This window comes from Anopheles moucheti, chromosome 3, assembly GCF_943734755.1.
Source record: "Anopheles moucheti chromosome 3, idAnoMoucSN_F20_07, whole genome shotgun sequence".
NCBI classification, from domain to species: Eukaryota; Metazoa; Arthropoda; class Insecta; order Diptera; family Culicidae; genus Anopheles; species Anopheles moucheti.
The window spans coordinates 76,506,229-76,528,621 of NC_069141.1; the positions used below are offsets into that span (position 1 = coordinate 76,506,229).

At 42.6% G+C, this 22,393-nt stretch overlaps 2 protein-coding genes across 2 annotated transcripts in view; one reads left to right on the top strand and one right to left on the bottom strand.

Moving 5' to 3' along the window:
- Positions 1–14,544: 14,544 nt before the first annotated feature.
- LOC128302282 (uncharacterized) lies at positions 14,545–18,407 on the bottom strand. Its single transcript, XM_053039070.1, has 4 exons — positions 18,372–18,407; positions 17,296–18,298; positions 17,099–17,206; positions 14,545–17,036 (listed from the first exon to the last, which is right to left on the bottom strand). The coding sequence occupies exons 1-4, from the start codon at positions 18,405–18,407 to the stop codon at positions 14,629–14,631; spliced, it is 3,555 nt and encodes a 1,184-aa protein (XP_052895030.1). The 3' UTR covers positions 14,545–14,628.
- Positions 18,408–18,960: 553 nt separating this feature from the next.
- Positions 18,961–22,393, top strand: part of LOC128300954 (eukaryotic translation initiation factor 5B) — a 30,985-nt gene continuing 27,552 nt past the window's right edge. The window contains exons 1-2 of the mRNA XM_053037218.1: positions 18,961–19,431; positions 19,542–22,361. Of these exons, the coding sequence (XP_052893178.1) occupies positions 19,376–19,431; positions 19,542–22,361 (2,876 nt within the window). The 5' untranslated portion in view covers positions 18,961–19,375. The remainder of the gene's footprint in view (positions 19,432–19,541; positions 22,362–22,393) is intronic.

The window sequence follows — 22,393 nt, forward strand, 5'->3', positions numbered from 1 at the left end:
CCTTTAGCTTTGCCTCATTTCAAGGGCATCAATGTCCCCCAAATTCATCGTTTTTAAAATTAGAGGCTCCGTTTATAATTGCTCGGTGCCCCATTTATAAACTGATATGCTCGGTGTTTCACTTTAAGCCACCGGTAACAATGGTGGAGCGCCATAATCCTATTAAAGCTATACGCGTAGTGCAAAATACACAAACAAAAAACTGCTTTCAACCAATGTGGTTAAGGTTTGGGGTGGCAGTTCCCGGTACACCGCAAGCTGACCGATTAATGCTAGCGTAATTGTATCGGATAACACCGATAAGCTGTATTTCAATACGACGAAACGTTTAAATTAACTGAGCTTCGCCGCACTGCAAAAAACACGAACGATTTCTCGTTCATTTGCTGCTTGTGGTCCCGGTATCCGGAAGGTTTTGATCGACCCACGAATGAATAGTACTGTTTACTTACTCGTATCAACCTACTAAACATAATGCTATAGCCCTTTGACATTCTTGACCAGCTACAAAAGTCGTCAATCTCAATTCACTCACTGTCAAACACCATCAAATATGTCTCTCTGTTTTTTGTGCCTTTTCTTTTATAATGTTTTACCACTTTTTTTATTGTAAATTTTTCATAAAAAATTCTTTAAAATCATATTCCAAATATTTTTAAAATATCTTGCATTTATTCCTTATTATATTCTGTTTAAGTTTGTGGTATATCATGTTTGTCTTTCGCTTCAATTATTTAGTGTTATCCCACAAAAGCAAGCAAAGCTTTATCATAATTATTCATTTACTTTTACGCAGATGGAAGTGTCCCGTTTTCGGCTCTACCTTTAACTAATTATGTTCAACAAACGCTACACGCAAATGGTGGTGCATTAGCCACTACTGCCTGTTTGTCCATGTTTAGCTCTAGGTGTGTATGCGATTACCACGTTCGACATAACTAACCTTAATTCGGTGAAATTAAGCGAAACGGCAGCGCAATTCACTGACTGCACGGTGAGAGGATATCCTTGCCCTAGGTTATTTATCGAATGTTCCGGTGTTGTCGGTGGTACAAGCGGTGTGACCTGGTCGAAATTAATCAAGTAAACAGAGCCGTGTTTCATCCGTCAAACATTTCTTCCCCTCCGTCACACCGACGTTGACGTTTGACATTGGCCTTCAAGAATTGGGACACTTTGTGGTGAGAATTAGTCAAATCAGACAGCGCTTACCCTTCGCCTCGTGTGACAAATAGTTAACCATCAACCTGGCAATGCGAACCAGTTATCATTAATGGGGAAACTAACCGAGAAAACATAATTTCCAATTATTATTCATGCTTGCTTCAACTCACTTACGAGTCCGGTACGAGACCAAACTCTCACTCTCTCTTTCCCTGTCTCTAAACACTCAAACATGTTATGTTGTTTGTTCGCTTTTTTTTTGTTTTCCTACTAATCAACATACTTTCTTCACACTACCGTTTCGTTTCATGGAGGCGGTGAGCACGTGTGAAATGAAACACTGTACGAACGTGCGGTAAAATGTTTATGCACATGGGCAAAATTCTCAGTAAGGTGAATTATTCCGCTTTCGCTACAAATGCGTTGGCTTTATCTAGCTTCTTCCGTGCAGCTTACGTAATGTGGTACACGTGTTGGATGGTGGATGGACGAGCGTGTTATTCTGTTTCCCGCTTCCGGTAAATGCTACTTTATAAAGCAAATATTTTGTATTCCTTAAAGTGAGCATTATGAAAACAATGTAAAGTTGTACTCTTTCGTGTGCAGTCCACAAAAGAAATGTTCGTAAAATGGAGGAGCTTACTCTGGTTAGCGTACCATAGAAAGCATATTTAAGGATTAGGATTTAAAGGATAAGTTTGAATTTACATAATAAAAATGGAATAAATATCTTTATACTGCTTTTTTGTTTCTTTGGAACAAAATACATAATTATTTATATAAATTGGGCTACTTCTTTGACCAACTAACCGACCGTTTTGTCCACCATGATATCTGATGATATCCACCATGATATCACCCGACAATCTGATAAACGGCGCACATTTTAGTGAACCTCATCGTTGAAGGTAACATAATGTCGGTATGTTTAATTTAATAATTGACTAGTAGTAGACTTTCTAAATTATGTTGGCCAATGGTCACAAAAACTTGCTCCAAAGGACAATCTTTTGTGATATGGAAAAAGTTCTACGTACGACTACAACAAATATAGTATATAATATGTATAGATTTAAATGAAATTCAAACCATTATCATCGTTTTCGAGTTGTAATGTCCGCTAACATTGAAGACATGGTTCAGAAGTAATCGCAAGTGAAATTGCCCGAAGGACGTGGACACCGCTCAGCATACGACGATACCGGATAAAGAGCAGTACAATAGATGTTAATATCACATATCACATATCACATATATCAGCAGATTGACTCGCGGTACTGTTTGCGGTCCACCACATGTTACGGAGCAAACGGAGCTTCCAGTAACAGTAAGTGGATGATTTATGCTGTTTTGTCAAGGTAGTGTAGCGAATTCCCTCATGGTTATTCTTCTTCTTGAAGACAATCTTTATTGGGGGACAACAGAGGGCAAAATGGAAAGAATTCATCACCGTTAGTGTTTAGTGTCCAGCTTACAAGAACTAAAGGAGTCACGGTCATCTCAATCGTCATTGCATATTATTTTTAAGCGTTTTTCCTTTCGTCGAAGTCTCTCCGCCCATGCGCGATCGGACCCGCCAGAAGCGACCGGTTTTGTGATTTCTGACACCAAGAGAGCATCCACGACAGGAGATAACATCAATCCGATCCACACAAGGATCCGCCATGTGTGTACATAATACATCGATAACGCTTGCTCACGATATCAGTCACTGTGGTGCTATTGAGCAATTAAAGATCTGCTATCATTGGCTATTAGTTACACATACTATCCAACAAGGGCCCTCTCCGGAGAGCGATCGATAGAGTAAATAGCTCAGCTACTGTGGGGGGAATCCTCCATCTCATTTCATCCATCCAGTTCCTACAGTGCGTGTCATAACTAGACAGCAGGTAAGTTTTTTAATTATTAGGAGTAGGAAACATGGAGCGCCACTATTTCCGAAGACATTATTCATTGTTTATTGTTCAATTATTTTGCAATAATTATATCTCTTGTCGTCGTGGATTGTCGGGGGGTTTGAAAGGATTCCATATATAAATATATTCCATAAATATTCCACATTGTTATTTCCATAAAAATAAACTTGTGCATAGTTCTGGTACGCACTGTACTGTTTAGACCAACGGAAAGAGATGAAAGATCAGTCGACGGATCAAGCGCTATGATCAGTAGAGAGAAGGGTACAGCTAAATGAAATGCTACCACGTGGTACGGAAATTTGTGCTATCTCTTCGTTGATCATGCTCTCTTGGTGTTGGAAACCAAAAATTTCACCGTTTCTGGAGCGATTTCGGCAAACTGCATACGAAAGCGATGCAGGGTTCTTTTCCTTTGTCCCCTCACTTTCATGCGTTTGATAGGAAAGTGGCACGGACAGGCAGACGTAATTAATGCCATTATGCGAGAAAAAAAGCTGTATTAAATGTATAGTGAGAAGTGTTACTTACTGGTCGATTTCGGGGCATTTTGTCCAAACTTCTACTTTGGCCAGGGGTCTCTTGTGGTACCCTTCGGAGCCCCCTCTAGCATAAGGAGACTGAGCCTATGTGTACAACTACTACGCACATTTTTTGGGGCTCCCAACACGGCGAGGCCCTAGGTGACCGCCTACTCCGCCTACCGTTTGATCCTTAACCTTTTGCTTCTTCATCATATAAACGATCATACCTAAAGAACGCTTGGCTTTTCTCTTTTTATGTTGCGTTATTTAATTTCTACTCAACATTTACTCACAGCACATAACACAAAAACCATTGTAAGGCGTTTGCACTTGCTACAAAACAATATAACACCATACTTCGCTTAATAATCCTGTCAGCTTACGTTTTCTTTGAGATGGGGTTAAACGAACGGTTGAATTCCGGTTGGCCACTTGGCCGGTGTTTTTCCTCCATTATCATAAAAAAGCAAACAAATTTCACCCTAAACCGATAATACTTGATGTGAACGAGGGAACGCTTCGGCAAGATGACGACGTGCCCTCTGAAACATGAAAGATTACCCGAAAGTAAAAGTGTTCAGCATCAGACAAAAGGCCTTTAAAGGAAGGGAAAGGTACAAAAAAAAAGCTTAATAAAAGAAGGCTTTTGCCATCTTGACGCGAAACATACCTTACGTGTATGGGTGTGCCCCGTTAAGCATCTGCATTCAATTAAGCCCTAGCGGATGGATTAAGCAAAACGGTGTTGTGCTTTGTGATTCGGTAAGCTGTTTTGACGCTTTTGTTGTCTCGCTTTGTACCGGTTTCGTTTATTGTTTTTTTGTTGTTGCTGTTGCAAAGGCTAAACAGTTGCAAAAAAGTTGTTTATTTTGTTAAATTGAAAATTAAAATATTAACCCAACCAACCGTTCAGTGATACACACACACACATTGTGAGCTGATTGCACTCGGTACTTGGAAAAAGTGGACAAATGGTACACACAATAAAAATAAAATCAGTAAGTTGAGTGGAATTTAAAATTGACTTTCAAATTACCAATTTCCAACACATTGACCACAATTGTTGTATTGAGTTGAAGAAGAAAAATATAAATACTGCTCGCATCAATGCTGCATCAATTACCAAAAGGGTGTTTGTGGAAAATTGACACAATCAATCTCATTTTCGCTTTCATGTTTCAACGGTCGTTTTTGTTTTTCAGGGCAGTTTGTGTGAGTGTGTGTGTTGTTTTTTCCCCTCCTTAACCCCCAACTCCGCCTCCCATTGGTGATTGACACATGTCGCTTCGCTTGAACTCCGCAGCAGCAGGAAATATGTCAAAGGTGTAAATTTAATGATTAAAGCCAACCGTTGCACTGCCATTACACAGCCAGCAATGCTGTCAGCGGGCATCGGGCAGCTAACCGCAACCCCATTTGATTGATGGAGTGCTGAAAATGATGATACACGCTGCTCCGGTACAATCCCGTGCGAATTGCCCATCGGAAAGTATCCGAACGGTACCCGTGTGCCAGCTCCGGGGAATTTAGGACAAGTAGCAGAAAATTTGGTAGACGTGTATTTCTTTCCCCGGAATTACTCACAAACACGAAACAAAAGGGAGAGTTTTCCCGTGCTCCGGTCAATCTTTGTAGTTTTTGACGAAGGTTAACGATTTGCCGTTGATTGGCTGCTGTTTTGTTCGATGAGGGACAGGATTTGTTTGTGCGTTTGTGATTTAAAACAATGTCTTACGTTCGAACGGCACAAACTCCATATTATGCAAATTGTAAACCAAACAATAAGCAAACAATATTACAAAATCATGTGGCACAATTTCAAAAATACTAAAACCCATTCAAACATGATCGGCAGTTTATTTTAGTACACAAAATAGGAGCATGTAACGAATGGAAGATTAATAGTTTTCCAGTTTTTTACGATCCTTCAAGCCACATTAATCATTGTTTCGGCAGGATTATTGAGCGATTTGCTCATCAAAAATAAATGGTACAAATAATAGTGAGACGGGACCGGAAAATGATTGACACACAAGAAAGGCGGATATTGATATGAAAACTGTTGTGATTGTTGCCAAAAATCCGTCCAACATTACTATGAAAATCCATGCTAAACACACATTATATTGTACATCCGCCTGCTCGTCAGCTTACATAATACATTGCAATGTATATTTTGCGCTTTAATATCTCGTCTACGATGGTCGAGCGTGTCGAAGCAAAAACACATCTCCTGCTCTGCTATCAAGATGGTCCATCTTTAATGATGCTCCGGGCAGGCTTCCTTTTCAGCGAAATTCATTGAATCTGCTCGGAAATCTGTTTGCCACAAATACAAACAAACCGGTATCCGGTGGGGTAGATTGAAGGCAATGGTGCACACATACAAAAAAAAAAGCACCGCTCGGAACGAACCCGGAGCGAATGAAAAACCGATACACACTGGTTCGCAGGAAGTTCCCTTCCGTGCGGCTGCCAAGCCTGCGGAAACGAAACTGAAACGCGGCGAGTTCCGGTTTTTGGGGAAAGGGAACAAAATGAAAAAAAAAGAAAACAAATTGGTCGAGAGGTAGGGTAGAAAGCTTTCCACCAGCGGAATATGATTGATGATTCCATGGCAATGACAAGGTTAAACGGCGCTCTATTGCTTTTATGCTTCGGGTTTGAAACTGTAGCGAAGCGACTGTGCGTTCAGAGCTGAGTGCTCCAGCGCACTTTGTTGCCTTAATTTGGTGCTGCTATTTTGTGACCGACTTCTAAAAGCTTCTAAAGACCGCTCCGTTCCAAGCGAACGGATGAGAATGAAGTTATGGTTGAGTTAGTTTCGAACCGGTTGTTTTTCCGGCGAAGCTAGTTTGTTCCGATCGTTATGACCAGTTGCATTATTGGCGCTAGAATTCAATTAGAAGCGAAACATCGATTGTTATTCATGGCTTTCTTTCAGTGTAATTAATTCTTAATGGATAGAAAACTAAATAAAGTTGAGCAACGATTATTATATGAAAAAAATACCATTCTATTTAAATTGTCATCCAACTGCAGCTGATGTCTTAAGACGGGTATCTTCCAAACAATCGAGCAAATATCGAGCGTCGTCTTGAGACCAGGTCGTTGCATGCTGTGGAGCATGTTCGGTTTTGGTTCAATCTTTCGAGCTGTCTGTTACATTGAACGACCGGAAATCGGAGTAATTTCCTGAAGAATATTCATGAAAACATAACAGGTTGTGTTGTGTCCATCTGCCTCATGTTGGTGAGCTGTGCTGTGCGAAATCCTACATTGAGTGAGACTGAGAAAGCTTACTGCGTGAGGTCACATGTTTTGTGAGCTGAGTTACTTTGATGAGAAGCACAGTTAGTGAGCTGTCTCTTTGGATCATATGGTCTTTTATGAGGGCGCTCTTTTTGAGGAGGCTCATATGTGGCTACCTTTCTTGCTCAATCTCGACACAGTTCAGTTCTACTTGGATCAAGTCCAGAATTAGCTCTTAATTCGCCAGAGCTGCGAACTATTTAATGGTGATTAAAAATATATTAACTAGATCTCCTTGGCTGAGAAGAGTCCAAAGTCAGAACTCACAACGTCCATTTGCATTTAGAAAATCTCGAACTGGAGAAGCGAATTTAAATACTAACGATCGTATGCAGCATAGTTTAAAATATGGTTAATCTCATATTTGATTTTTATGTTGCTATAGACTTAAAAATCGAAGAAGAATCATCAAAAACATCAAGACACCTGCGAGTATATGTTTTATGATAAATGCATTTGCTGAATTCGTGATATGTTTTTATTATTTAAACTCATTACATACAAGCTCATACATATTGCAAGCTTTTGCACCGAGATCGTACAAAAAACATGCAAATATTCGATATAGTAAAAATAGCGAAATATAGTAACTTTGATCTCCCTGCCACAATCCACAAACACCAGAAATAACATCAATCATGCTGTGTACACAGTTCAACCTGGTGCTCGTAGTGAATTTTAAAACTTCAAAGTAATCCTGCACTGAAAATATTATCCCTCCGGGCTGATGCTTATCATCGTACATTGCAAACCATGTATGAACTATTCATGTTTGTTTTCTTTAACATTTGCGACACTACAAAGTCTTTTCACTCGATTTTATTTCTACAATTACCTACCATTACCAATACCATTTAATTCTGACAGCGATCTATTCATTTCGGTATTATATGAACATCAATTTTCAACAAATTTAAATATCAAAACTTTAAGATCACAACGATATATCAAAACCGAAGCTGTATGAATTCACAGGGGTTGGTTAACAGGAAGTCAAAGTGAAGTTCCAGTTGACGCACAAACCGGTCACAAACCAATGGACAAATACTTCCACGAACATCGGTGTTTGCATCCACCTTCCGGAAGGCAACGAAGTATATAATGTTTCTCTCACACCTGTTGCCCTAGTAACGGCAGTAGAAGGGCTAGAGTGGGTGACAGTGGCAGTTGCACAACTTTTGGATCAAGCTGTCGTAGGAAACAATTGAACTTTGCTGGCATTTTACCCAAACTAGTAGTCCGTTATATTCACACAGGGTGCTACTGTTTGCATTTAATTTACTGTATGAAAATGTTTTCACGGTTGTTGAAAGTATGATGTACTGGGCGCCTCCACCGTATTCGTCATAGTCGACATAGACTAAAACTTCTCAAATTAGATAGGAATAATTTGGGTGTTGATGACATAAAAGTTAAATAACATTTTTCGTAAACAATTACTTGAAGAAAAGCAGAAAAGTCTGAAAGTTTTCAATGGTAAATAAAGGTTTCATACGGTGCGGCTAGCACCAAGTACTGGGCGCCTCCATCATATCCATCATAGACTGCTCAGTTAAATATGAATGCGAGTTCTTTTCAAAATATGTAACGCTTCAAACGACTCGCGTATTAGTAAAATACAACAACATAGGGTTTTGTGCTGCTTTATTACTGTGGTTCATTGATCTTACTTTTGTGCACCGCGTTAGACACACGAGCTCATTGTTCATTGACACCTCATGACCCAACTCATTCAGAAAAGAAACGATAGAAAGCTCACCGGCTTAAAGTGTTGTATCAGTGTGTTCTATCCATACTAGCGGGAACGAACCGGGCATATAAGTTATGCTTCCTCGACACTAATAAACCCAACTATGCAAACAGTTTAACAGTGTTTGAACAGCTCGCGCTCCTTCTTGGAATACGAATGAGCTTTACTACGCATTGTTTAAAAAGTTTATTCATCCCGGACCTTTCCCCAGCCGTTCGGCAAACGATTGCTTTTAAAGCTCTTGTGCGGCAGAAGCTTTTAAATTGTTTGCATTTTGTTTTGCTCTGTTCCATAAATTTACTTATCAGTACCTTATTCAGCAAAGTTGTCACAAAGACAACAGCACATACCAATGCAATGCACAGTTTCCACACCTTTAACTCAATGGAAATGGTTTCAATTTATCGGTACCGGCAGACATGTGGCCTCAGAACATTCGCTGCTTCTACACGTTTATCTCGGTATGGTCGAATAGGGCCAATGTACGTAATTGACGTTTGATGTTTATAACATAATTCACAACGCGCCATCGCCGGCTCCTTCCCAGTTGTAACCAGAGTAACGTGGTCGGTGGTCGTCTACAATCCCTTAAATCACTTCTGATGTCCTTCCGATCTGCACTGCATATTAATGGCAAGTTGGGAAGTGGACGAAATTCTAGCAGCCAAGCGTAACATATTTTAATGGGTCATTCATCACAATCAACTTTCCTTCCGCACCGTCGACTCACATTTCCCATTTCACCGGGCCAATGGCCGCACGGTCGGCGAAAGGGGTGTTGCTTTACGCTTGCTTGCCTTATGACCGTTGCTTTATGAGAGTGACCGTTCGAGAAGGGGTAGGATTTTTTTATTTTCTGTTGGTTTACTGGCTGGTCAGTAAGATAGTCCGGCTGTCAACGTCAGCAGAGTTTGGCGAGTTCCCTCTACATTCCCTATTCTGCTTGAAAATATTACTTCTCTATCAATAATGCTCCAGCTATGTTACATCGCCCTGTATGTGTGTGTGTGTGTGTATGTGGACATGATTTACGATGCAGTTTGTACGAACCGCGGTCTGATATCCGTAGACAAGTGTTAAATTCATTTGGTGTACACGTCATATAGACATGCGGAGGGTAGAAGCTGGCAAGAACAATTTACGCTCAACCTATCACATGCTTGCTTATTTGACTTATGCATACCGAATGGTTGGATGAAGTTTTTTCTCAATTTGTTCTTTTTTACCTTTTTGACTCTAAAACCTTACACAAATATAACCCTCAGAGTCATATGCGGAAAGAGAGATGGAGGAAAAGTCTTACGGGGCGTCGTTAGTGACACGTTTATTTTGGGTGTAAAGTTCAACCGAACTGTGTATTCTGTACGCAAATGAACCTTCTATGAATCTACGGGTATAGAAAAAATCTTTAACCTGAAAAGGGTAGGTCTTAAGAAGCAGAGATTTGGCAAAAAATGTAAAAATGGTTTGTAAAATGTGATCTGTTAAATATGATAAAAGAGGACAGACAGGACCGGATTAATTCCCATACTAACCCATTCCTCTATAGGAAGATTTTTGTATAATTTCATTGACAGATTGGTTTAATACATAGATTAGATATCAATCGAACAGAACTCAATATTATTGAGATATTTCACGCAACTGGATTCTGATACAAAGTGCATTCCGCAACTGGAATTGTGGAATTTTATTACTAATTCCTTTAATGGATAATCTGCTTCGGCATTCCTCTACGAAAAAAAGGGGTTTAATTATCTTCTTCCGTCCTGCAGCCATCATGACGATGTATTTATTACACATGAACTACGCACGGAAACCATCAGAAAGACAGATAGATACCGGAAGTAACCATTTCCTTCGATGCTTAATTAAAAACCAAAAAAAAAGAGGCAATAACGTTACATAATCAGAAGGACATCAACCAGCTGGTCTGCGTTTAATTGCTTCATACATTACCTACCGGTACGAAAACTGCAATGCCTACAGGCACGCAATAATCCATCGGGCGTACAACAGTAAGGTACATACGATTCCTGCGTATGCGACACCCAAACCAATCAACCGAAGTTGTTTAATTATCCATTCCGTATGCTCTCCCTGTACTAAAGTTTTTCTTTTTAATGTTTCTTAATCACTTTCAGTACATACTTTGCTTCATGGCTGTGCGTGTTTTCGCTGTCGATGTTGATGTGAAGATCACTGTAAAAGTATCAAGTGTGAGACTTACGATAAAGCGTCAGCAGCCCCTAACCAGTTTTAGTGCATCATTTAATTACATTTTACCATGCACCGTTTAATTGATGCCATTGTTTTACAACACGTGGCCTATGTTGTAGCAAAAAGAGGACTATTTTTCTGCACCATGAAACTTCGTGTTGAACATTATAATTCAGCGTAAATATTAATGGATTGATGGTTTGGACAGTAGCAATGTATTGTTCGTTGTGCCAATACAAGGAATTACCAAATCAGCTAAAATCAATAAGACGGAATGTAGCTTTGTTTAAGAAGATTACATCCCCAATGTGACAATGATCGATATCACAATATCTCAAGGGTTCGTGACCCCGTGCAAGCCACATCCATTCCCGTGGAACATTGTAATCCTAGATGACACCATACATCAATTGGCTTTACACCCACTGTAAAGCTGTTTCCAGCAAGTTCGTTCGCAGCAAGATTAATCGCCGCCATTCGTATGATGAATCACTGCAAAACCACGGAACACATACACTTCTGTGGTCATTCTATTACCACAAGGCATTATTTCTGTAAAAAAAAATATCAGAACAGGGTAACAGCAGAAGAAAGATAAGTCTCTAGAAATTAGTCCATCTCGTCAAAGTGAACAATGTTATCTAACTACTGCATACATGAATCGGGATCGTTGCAGTACCCTTATGGACCGTGCAAGCAGCAAAATGGGATGGGGCGAAGGAGTAGGAAGGATGATCCAGATTTAAAGAGTTCTCAATCATCTGATTTTCGATCAATCTTCGCTCGGCTTGGCTTCCAAACGAAAGCCTGCAATGCAGTGGCGGTAAGTAAAACCGTACGTCCAACCAAACTGCTGATACTGCTCAATATTGGATGGTCCTTCACGCTTTTGCCGGTGGAGTCTGTAGGTGCTTGGATTTTTGTTTTAATATGCAAAGCCCTTCAATCGCATAATTACTGTTTGTAACGGGATTCTTTTTCATTATTCTGCTTCACTTTGCTCCAGACCAGATTTTCTCCAATCAATCGAGCGTCTGAGTAGATGGGCTTATGAGGGATAAAAACTTTATGTAAAATGGCTTCTTTCATATCTTTTTAATACTTCGAATATATTAATACAAAATCGGCATATAACTGTAAGTGGTGATTGCATTCCTTCCAGGAAAAATATTAGCTTTTTGCTGTAGTTTGTGCCTATTTTCTGCTGAATTTCCTTATGATCCCGTCATTTTCATCAAACTAGCAACAGTGGTGCGACATTCCCATCTTAACAGTGCATGATAGTTACCCTTGGGTACGGGAGCAATTAATATAAATGTTCGCAGAAACGGCATTTCTTGCAGGCTAATCTTGTTGCCTCCCGCATCCAACTAGGCTGCATCTTCAAAGCGGTATTTCACTGTACGCGGAAAAGTCATCCATAGACGGCAACAGTGCGACCGTGCATGGGTTCGAATGGAGGTGTTGATTAGAAAAGTTTACACCATACTCAGCATCATGCTCGGTGTGAGGATTCACATATTACGAAGGGAACCCGCATACATACCAGCCGGCCATTAATTGGGCTGGTACGCAGCCAGTATATTACGATTGCGTAACTGTTGCTTCCTGTCGGAGCGGAACTGAAGTTGGTGGATGCAAAGAGAGAGAGAGAAAAAAAATCAAATAAACCAAAACACTGCACCATTCGCACTCGAAAGTTTCTAATCCGATTTCCGCATCCGAATGGACTGCGTAACGCGTACAGTGGTGTGAGCACTGTGTTGATGTGCGTTGCAGGATTGTTTTTGAAGATGAACTGATATTGCACCATTTTATAGAGTAATTTCAAATAAGTAGCAAATTGAAAGTGTGATTTTCCAGCTCGGGTATAACATAATGGAAGGGTAATGGAGACGTTAGGTAGATTGAGCTAGGAGGACGGATTGTGTTACAGCCTGGTTGTGACGCATTCTCATTTTCTACGTTTGTTATAGCTTCAGAATAAAACAAAACTATAGTACGCAAGCACTTAGACAATTGTGGGAGTGTATCAAATTACGTTCCTCTACAAGTGCACTTTAAATTTACACTACGGATATAAAACTATCAATTCACACCTTCACACCACACATGTGAAAGGTTCTACGCATAACGTTTTCTTATGTTTTATTTTCTTTTCAGACTGCTTTTAAAGGCTTTCGATTGAATTGGCTTTGAAGTCGGGTAGAACACTTTCGACGAGATGGTAGAGAGAGCTTTTGTATCAACAAGGATGAGTATTAAATAAAATTCAGCACTATAGCATACTTTGACCAGCAGTATTACAGTGCATAACAGAATAATACGAGCACTTGCTTTATTACTTTCATAGATTCAATTAAGAACTTTAAGCGGCAGCTAGAGATATCGCAACTCATCAATTTCTCTGCTCATATATTATTTTCTTGCATATCTTTTGGTGTATTTTATTACCAAAATTTGTACATATTTCGAAAATGTGTATTCCAAACATTTAAAAAATACAAGAAATTACACCAGAAACTCGGCAAAACGGCTTCTTACAACACCCATAGGCATTTCAAATGCGCGTAATTTTAACAAGAGTTCAAACATATTATTTTTATAGTTTATATTGGTATATTTAATTGATTTATATTGGTATTATTGGCCCGTATTGGTAAATTTAAAATGGTTGCAAGCCAAATGGAAAAGGAAGTAAACCGCATTAATGCTTTCTTTACAGAGATATATACTTAAAGAGGGTACTTTTGATAAGTTTTAACTTCACATTTGATTAAACTGAAATTAACTTAATTTAACACTGAAAATGGTTGTTAGGTGCTCGCAACAATGTAAAATGAATATGTTTCAATGTTCATAGAAATATGCACTAATCATGAAAGGAAGCCTTTTTTGAACATATTTGCACCTTACTAATATAAAACATTGGCAAGTTTATTTATTCTTATTTTATTCGTAAAAAGTTCAACATTCATATAGTTGTGTTACGCACTGTAGCAAATATGTTATCTTTTATCGTTTACTCTCAAAGTTGCTGAAATAATCCTTGGTTAATAAAAGATCACACTCAAATTAATCACTAGCATTATTTATGTATCGGAAAAAAGTGCGATTATCATCTATCTTCACGAAGTTCATCAAGCTCTGCTAAAATCAACATATTCAGTTGGAAACTAAACCACAGACCGTCCTAACTTTCCGTTGCACTCCGCAACCTAGTTTGAAGTTGTATCTCTTGAATTCTCTGTACCCATCCGAAAGTTTCTATATTCCAAGCTCCCTTCTTTTGCATAAGTTTTCCACATACCGTAGAACAACTACTGATAAGTTCTTGGATTTCTCGGTACTGCAAACACCTTTCATCCTTCTTCATTGTTAGCTGATGAAATTCCGGAAGCGAAATATTTGCGTGTGGTTTGTCCGAAGTTTGCCTGTTGAGAATGATCGAGTACTGTTCTGTTAACCTTCTGCAGCAATACTGGAACATGTATATATTCCCTCTGAGATTTGTTCAATAACAAACCCACACTGTTCGTATCTTAAGGAAAAATTATTTCCACACACAAAGCAAATTGCCACCATTAACAGAGCGGACTCAACGGAATAACGTGAGTATTTAAAAACATCAAATTAAATTAAAACACGAAAAGAGTTGTGTGCACATAAGAAAAATAGTTTTATCATAAATAGTGCCTTCCTAAAAACATATAGTAGAATAATAAGCGTAAATAATCATTCAATTGCCATAATGTATCTGCACGGGAATGGTGATCTTTTCGTTTTCAATATATACAACGACAAAAATGGACGGTTGCTGATTGGCGGTTGAACCGATCGGTTGGAGATGGTGGAGCGATACGTTAATCACCACCTCCTGCCCGGGTCGGATGTGTCCCTCGCACGGTGAAAGCCGGAACAGCTGTCGATAGTTGGAGTTTAGCTCAAAGTACTGCGCCGTGTAGAAGTTGCTCTTGATCACAAACTGTTTCGTTCGCTCGGTGGAAGGTCGGAACTCGAGAGCCGTTGGTCGTACGGACCAAGATTCACCACTGTCACGCCTGTGCGTACTTACTAATCCTCCGCTGGAACTGGCTGTCAATGGCGGACCCATTCCATGGGCATGCGAGTGTCCGATGCTTCCCGGCACAGCTGGTAACATCATGTCGTCCGCCAATCTGGGCGAAGATCCCATTTCCGAGCTGGCGTACATCGTCTTAAACAGTGTCGTATTGCCATCTGCAATGGAGAGGTCAAGCATCGTTTCGTCCAGTGCACGGTCCACTGTTAGTACCAGCTCGTACTCTCGGAAGGTAAGAAACAGTTCGTGGATGGTATCGAACACATGTTCGCTGAACATGTCCAGCCCATCGAGCTCCTTCTCGTCGGTGAACGGTTTGCAGATCGATTCCAGTGCACTCATCTTTGGATCGATCAGATTGTTCTGCTTCACCAGCGCAATATTTTTACGAATACGATGGCGTGTCGGTTCATCGCCCCAGAGGATGTGCAGATTGGTAATCGACAGGACGTCGACTTGTTTTTGCAAGATTTTGGCAATCTCTTGCCGGCGCGGTTTGAACACGACCTTGACGTGGGCGTAACTGTTCGGTGGAATGATCGTGCGCTGCGGCTGAACGTAGACGGCCGTTGCCAGCAGCGCCTGATCAAGTCCCTTCTTATCGATGCCGATACGTGCGAATGCCGGTAAGGTACCTTTGTTGTACAGCGAGAAGCTTTTCTCCAGCGGACGGCCTAAATTGCGCACACTGCCAAGCTCCAGGAATGGACCGCTTGGACCCTTCTGTATGCCTTCGATCTTGATCGATGCTTCTCCACCGTACCCGTACAAGCTCACAACCCGCTGGATGTGCAAATCGTTCGGAGGATGAAACGAAAGGGCTCCAATTGCCGCACCAATAACGGTAGGGCAAAAATCGACCGTAATGGTACGACATTCTTGACTCTGAAGCGTCAGTAGTCCACTCTGTTCGGTACCGCACAACTGAAAACCTGGCCCAACAATGACCGCTTTCACAAGCAGCTTCCGGTTGGAGGTGTTTTTGATTTGCATAGTTTTTTTCTCTCCTTTGCGCAATTTAGTGCTACCCCAGGACAGCTCACTGTGCGTGGCCTTCAGCGGAAGTGTTCCCTCGCTTCGGTTAATCCACTCCGTGCTACCGGAGCACTGCGAAGCCGAACGTGATGGCGCTCCGGGCACACGAAGACTATACTTGTCCGCTACTTCCTCGTACGGTTCCGATGACGTGGACGATCTACCCGTTCCCCCTTTAGGGGATGAGTACGGTGAACGATTAGCTGTACGCGGTTCGGGCGACAGGTGCGATTTTCGTGGATTGTTTCGTACCAAAGCGGGCTCCGATGGGACTGGTTTACGGAGATGCGAAATTTTCGGTGTCACTTGGTACGAGATATTGGAATCTTTAGCACGCACATGTTGATCGAAAGTGCTAGCGCTTACAGCTTTAAGTTCAGCCCGATTGGATGGTGACTTTGAGCGTGCCTGCATAAAGTTCGTCAGTATCGCTAGATCTTCCCGCTTTTCTCCAGCCATTTCATGGCGCGTAGTTGAGTTCGAGCGACGCTTTCGATTCGGCTTAGCAATTGGACGATCGTCAAAGATGTTCTTCTGGCACGCTGGTGTGCCTTTGATGCGTGGAATCGACGGTAGATCCATATACTCTTCCGAAAGCTTTGTTGCCGTTGACACTCGGAACGTATCGATCAGTGGTTTCCTTTTCGGTTCCTGCACCGGTGTGATTGGTGGTTCCGTTTCATCGTTTTGCCATGACGATTCCGACATTTTTGGACTGGATGTTTTGGAATGGGGTAAGACCGGCACGGTGGAGGATGAATCAAGCATTGATTCAGAGAAACTGAGCGTATCGCACTGTTGGTAGTTTGGTGCTGGTTCCGAGTGGTCCTCACGATCGATCCCATGAAATGATGGTCTGGATTGTTTTGCTTTGGTAGCTTGCAACGCAGACAAATCAATGCTAGCTTTTGGCAGGGCGGACATTTTCCTTTCCTTGGTGGTGGAACCAGAAAGTTGTTCGGATTTTGTACGCTGCACTTGCTTGAGTTTGTGAATGAAATTGTGGGGCGAGTCCTCCAAATCTATGGATGCTGCAAAGAGTAATGGTAAGAATTTTCAATGCACTCATTTTGAGATTCGTTTCGATGCTTACATATAGCTTTAGCAATGCAAGATAGACTTAACGAATTTTCCTTGTTTTCCTTTCTGTTCTGCTCCGCTTTTGATCCACCAAATACCTTCAAGGGGCTTCTAGGGCTTTCTGTAAGGAAAAGTAATTGCAATAATTATGGGTAAAACTCAATACGCATTTATTATTCCTCCATACAGCACCGATCGTTGTGAACTTACCTATATCATTAGTAACGTCTATCAAGGGCAGCGCCCTACGCTGAGGTGGACTCTGATCGCCAACCATGCTGTTCAGATCATCAGACATTTTGTTAAAGTAATGTCCCACGGAACAGATGCTGCCATCATTATTCTCTGTATTGTCGTCGTAACGGTGCGATGTGTCGTCCACTTGAGCTAGGTATCCGGAAAAGCAGGAAAAGTCGACATGATCTTTCAACTGTGGCTTTCGAATACCCTTCACAGGGCTTATCTGTCGTCGGTTAGCGTTCATTGCCGGAATATCTGCATTTTCCTGCTCCCAGGCCATCTCATCCGCGAGCAACCTTGATGCCATATGGTCTGCGGACCGAAAGCTGGTCTCCTCCATTTGGCTCAACTCGTGTATTTTCTCCTTCATCCAGCTGCTTTCGAATGCGGGTTGTGACATCTCCCACGGATCTCGATTGATCGACTGCTCGGATTTCCCTGTCACGATTTCCGACCGTACTCCGGACGGTAATGATGAAAGTGAGTCGCACGACAACTTACTCATGTCTGCCGTACGTGGCAGGCTTAGATTCGCGATCTGATCACCATCGAAATCTGCATGTACACTTGCGGCCGTTTCGCGCAGCGAACGTCCCATGCATCTTATGTTATCGGCAAAACTGGATGCCAATATTTCTTCAATGCCAGCAGATAAAAACTTGCTCGGATTTGTTTTCCCGTTCGACTCCGACGGATACTGGCTCAAGGTGGAGCGTGCCGTAATTTCTTTCGGCTCGAAAGTAAACTTCCTCGGCGTGGTAGCCATGTGAATGGTTTTCTCTTCCTCCAGTTCCGTTATGTTAATCGACTTTTGCTGCGGTGAAGCTTCGTTGCTCGACGCGGATGCGTACAGTGCAGCAGTTGTAACCGTAGAAGTTGATGCAGGAGAACATTGCTCACGTAAATGACGCACCGTTTGTGGACTAATATCGTTAGCCTTTCTTATTGTCTGAGCAGCTAGTAATCGTTGACGCTAAAAAGAAAAGCATCCATCGATTATATTTATAATAACATGATTGTACATTTACTAAATTTTCATTGTGTACCTTCAACGCGTCGGAAACAGTGGTTGCCCTGTCCATTTTTCAATTAACACAATGCATTCAAAGCAGCATCTAAGCTTATTTACAATCGGGTATCGGTTTGATACAATAAAATGTGATAGAAAACGCTGGCACTCAGCTAAACACAACTGGAACACAAATAAGGATACCAGACAAACAAGCCTGACCACATTACGATGATGGCGACCGTTGCTGTTGGGATCGTTTTCAAAGGAATGTCATTTTTCCGCGCTTCTCGAATTCAAAGCGTCAAACATGGGAGCGGTTTGTGCAACATAAAACCTATATCGTCCTTTATCGCGTGGATGACAAATCGGAAAACTTGATTTTCGCTGTTTCGTTGATAACATTCGCTTAGAAATCATTTAAATTATGTTCATATATGCATCTGTACATTTTCAATTTTCGGTTGATGAAATCCCATTGCAAATAGCGCGTTTGGTCGGGAATAACAATAGAATATGTGTTGGTGTTAGTGGGTAGAATTGTAAACAACAAAAGGTATGTGTCAAATCGTGATGTTCAACATGGCGCTCCGTGGACCGGTCTGGTGTCTGTCAAGTGTGGTCACAGCTGAACGATTGACAGCCATAGTTTCGAGCGTCGTGGGTTCGTGAATCTTTGTTGATAGTGATTTCCGTGCTTATACAACGCGATTCCGTCTTTCCTCACGGTTTGGTGCATTCAGAACAAGCGGACCTTTTGCGTTGTTTCAAAATTGTGACATACTGTCGCCAGCAATTGTTCGCGTTCCGCTGAGTGAAAGGCACTGGTTGAGCCGGTGCCGAACAACGTGTCACACTGACTGTAGAAGGAGTTCGGTGGATAACGTACGTGTCGCTTTATCCTGGTCGTGTGGTAATCGGTGGGGTGATCGGTGCCGTGTATTTTTCAGTTCGCCTCTAGGTGAAAGGATCGTGCCTAACGTTGGATTGGTAAAATTAGACACTTAACAGTGCTGAACCCGTTTGCAGGCTTACCGCACCATGGGAAAGGCTAAGAAGGGCAAGAAGGAAGCAGCCGGTGCTGGTGTTGAGGAAAAGTAAGTAACATAATTGAAAACTGGTTCCACGGAGTGATCGTTATGTACAGGTAGTAGCGCAGTCTTTCAAACACATTGTCACTTACACTGTATGTTCGATTCTATTTTAGTGTCAGCGATAACGAAACTGTCCCCCAGACGGACATTACGGAAGTCGAGGTGGAAAACAAGAAGAACGATAAAAAATCCAAAAAGGATAAGAGAGCCAAGAAACAGGCCGTGGATAGCGATGACGGCGGTGAGGAAGATGAGGTAGCCACGGTAACGGAGTCGGTTAAAAAGATGGCTGTAACGAAGAAGAAGGATAAGCCATCGGCTGAAACGGAACCACGGACCGGGAACGGTTCGGATGACGAAAAACACGGTGACAAAGGCAGCAAGGACAAGGAGGCAAAGAAGAAAAAGGCTGGCAAATCTGGACCGGTCGGATTTTCGCTGTTGATGATGGACGACGACGATGACGACGAGGAGCAGGAGCATGAGAATGAAGATCGCGAAGAAATGGCACGTAAAAGCTCGATGGAGGAGGAAACTGCTCCAATCGAAAGTGGTAAAGCGAAGAAGGCAAGTGGTTCACAGAGCAAAAAGGAAACTGCCCCAAAAATGGAGGAAGAAGATGGCGCTACGAAGGGTGGCAAAAAGAGCAAGAAGAAGAAAAAGAAGGACGACGATGATGATGATGAGATTGATCGTATGCTTGCAGAGTTGGGAATGGAATACTCTGGTCAAAAACCGCCACCTACAGCGGATGATGCTGCTGCTACGGAAGAAGCTCAGGCTCAGGCTGAGAAACCTAACAAGAAGAAGGATAAAAAGAAAAAGAAAGATGAAGCGAATGTGGTCGAAGATCAGCCGGAAGTGGACGAACCGGAAGTGAAGAGTGCGCCTGAGAAGAAAAAAGGCAAACAAAATGTCCCCTTAAAGGAGGAACCTGTTGCAACGGAACCGGCTACAGAACCGGAGCAGAAGAAAGCAGGTAAAAAGAAGGGCAAAAAGAATGAATCTTCCTCGACGGCAGCGGTCGTGGAAGGACCCGTAGGAACATCAAAAAAGAGCGAACCACCCGGTAAGGGAGACACGGCAAAGAAGACCGAAGCTGACGCCCAAGGCGGGGAAGCTTCTGGTGAAGCGAAAAAGAAAAAACCCAACAAGGCTGCACTGGCCATAATGCAGGAACGGTTGAAAGCTATTCGCGAGGAGGAGGAGCGTATGCGTAAGGAGGAAGAAGAGAAACAAAAGTTAGAAGAGCAAGCCGAAGAGTTCCGGTTGGAGCAGTTACGTCTGGAACAGGAAAAGAAGGAAAAGAAGAAGCAAAAGGAGAAAGAACGCAAGGAGCGATTAAAGGCGGAGGGCAAGTTGCTAACGGCGAAACAGAAACAGAACCGAGCACGTGCCCAGGCAATGTTGGAAGCGCTGAAAGCGCAGGGTCTCGCCATTCCGGAGGGAACCGGCGAACGCCGGCCAAAGCCCGGTGCTCGCATTCGTCCGAAGAAGAACCAAGGCGCCAACAAAGAGGAGACAGAATCGAAAGAATCCACGCCAACAGCGGAGGATCTGAAGGCGCAAGAAGAACCTAAGGCCAAGGAGAAGGAAGTGAAGGAGTCCTGGGATGTGTCTGATAGTGAAGAGGAGGAAGAGGAGAAGAAAACAGGCGCGGAGTTGTCCCAGCAGCAATCGGTTGAATCAAAGGACAGTCGTGGATCGGACGACGAAGGTGATGAGGATGATAATGAAGATGAGGATGAGGAAAACGATGATTCCGACGATGACGACGAGGACGACGAAGAAGATGGCTCTGATGATGACGATGACGACGATGACTCTGACACGGAAGTGGGAGATCGTCGGCCAGAGGCGGAAAAAATGCGCCAGCGAGCGCTGGATCGAATTGCGAAACGTACGCAAGAGGCCGAAAAGAAAAGGACGCTCGATCACTTACGAGCCGCCGTCGTGTGCGTGCTGGGACACGTCGATACGGGAAAAACGAAAATTCTGGACAAGCTTCGTCGTACGAACGTACAGGACGGAGAAGCCGGTGGTATTACGCAACAAATCGGAGCCACCAACGTACCGTCGGATAACATAAAGGAACAAACGAAGTTTGTGAAAGGCTTCCAAGAGTTACAATTCAAGCTGCCCGGTTTGCTGATCATCGATACACCCGGGCACGAGTCGTTCAGTAACCTACGGTCTCGCGGGTCATCGTTGTGCGATATCGCCATTTTGGTGGTGGATATTATGCACGGACTGGAGCCGCAAACAATCGAGTCAATTAATTTGCTCAAATCCAAGCGGACCCCGTTTGTGGTTGCGTTGAACAAGATCGATCGGCTGTACGACTGGAGCACGATGCCCCGAAAGGATGTGCGCGATATTTTGAAGGGCCAGGCCTCCAACACGCAGCTTGAGTTTAACCAGCGCACGAAGGAAATCATTGTGCAGTTCGCGGAACAGGGTCTGAATGCGGCCCTGTTCTACGAAAATCCCGATCCGAAAACGTACGTTTCGCTCGTACCGACGAGCGCCATCACCGGTGAGGGTATGGGCAATCTGCTGTTCCTGATAGTGCAGTTCTGTCAGAAGCAGCTTGCCAAACGACTGATGTACAGCGAAGACCTGCAAGCGACCGTGCTGGAGGTGAAAGCCATTCCCGGTCTCGGCACGACAATCGATGCAATTTTGATCAACGGAAAACTGCGCGAGGGCGATACGATGATCCTGGCCGGTACGGAAGGACCGATCACGACCCAGATCAAGGCATTGCTCATGCCACAACCGATGAAGGAGCTGCGCGTGAAGAACGCGTACGTGGAACACAGAGAAATTATGGCGGCACAAGGTGTAAAGATAGCGGCAAAGGAGCTGGAGAAAGCTATCGCAGGATTAAATCTGCAAATAGCTCAAAAACCCGACGAGGTGGAGATTTTTAGGTATGTACAATTAGCAGCTGTGTGGAAACTGT

Bases quoted from the DNA above. Each gene is read 5' to 3' on its own strand.
- LOC128302282 (XM_053039070.1), bottom strand. From the start codon at position 18,407: ATGGACAGGGCAACCACTGTTTCCGACGCGTTGAAG. The intron at 18,299-18,371 runs GTACACAATGAA...TTTTCTTTTTAG, and splicing joins CTGTTTCCGACGCGTTGAAG to CGTCAACGATTACTAGCTGC. The intron at 17,207-17,295 runs GTAAGTTCACAA...TTTTCCTTACAG, and splicing joins AGACGTTACTAATGATATAG to AAAGCCCTAGAAGCCCCTTG.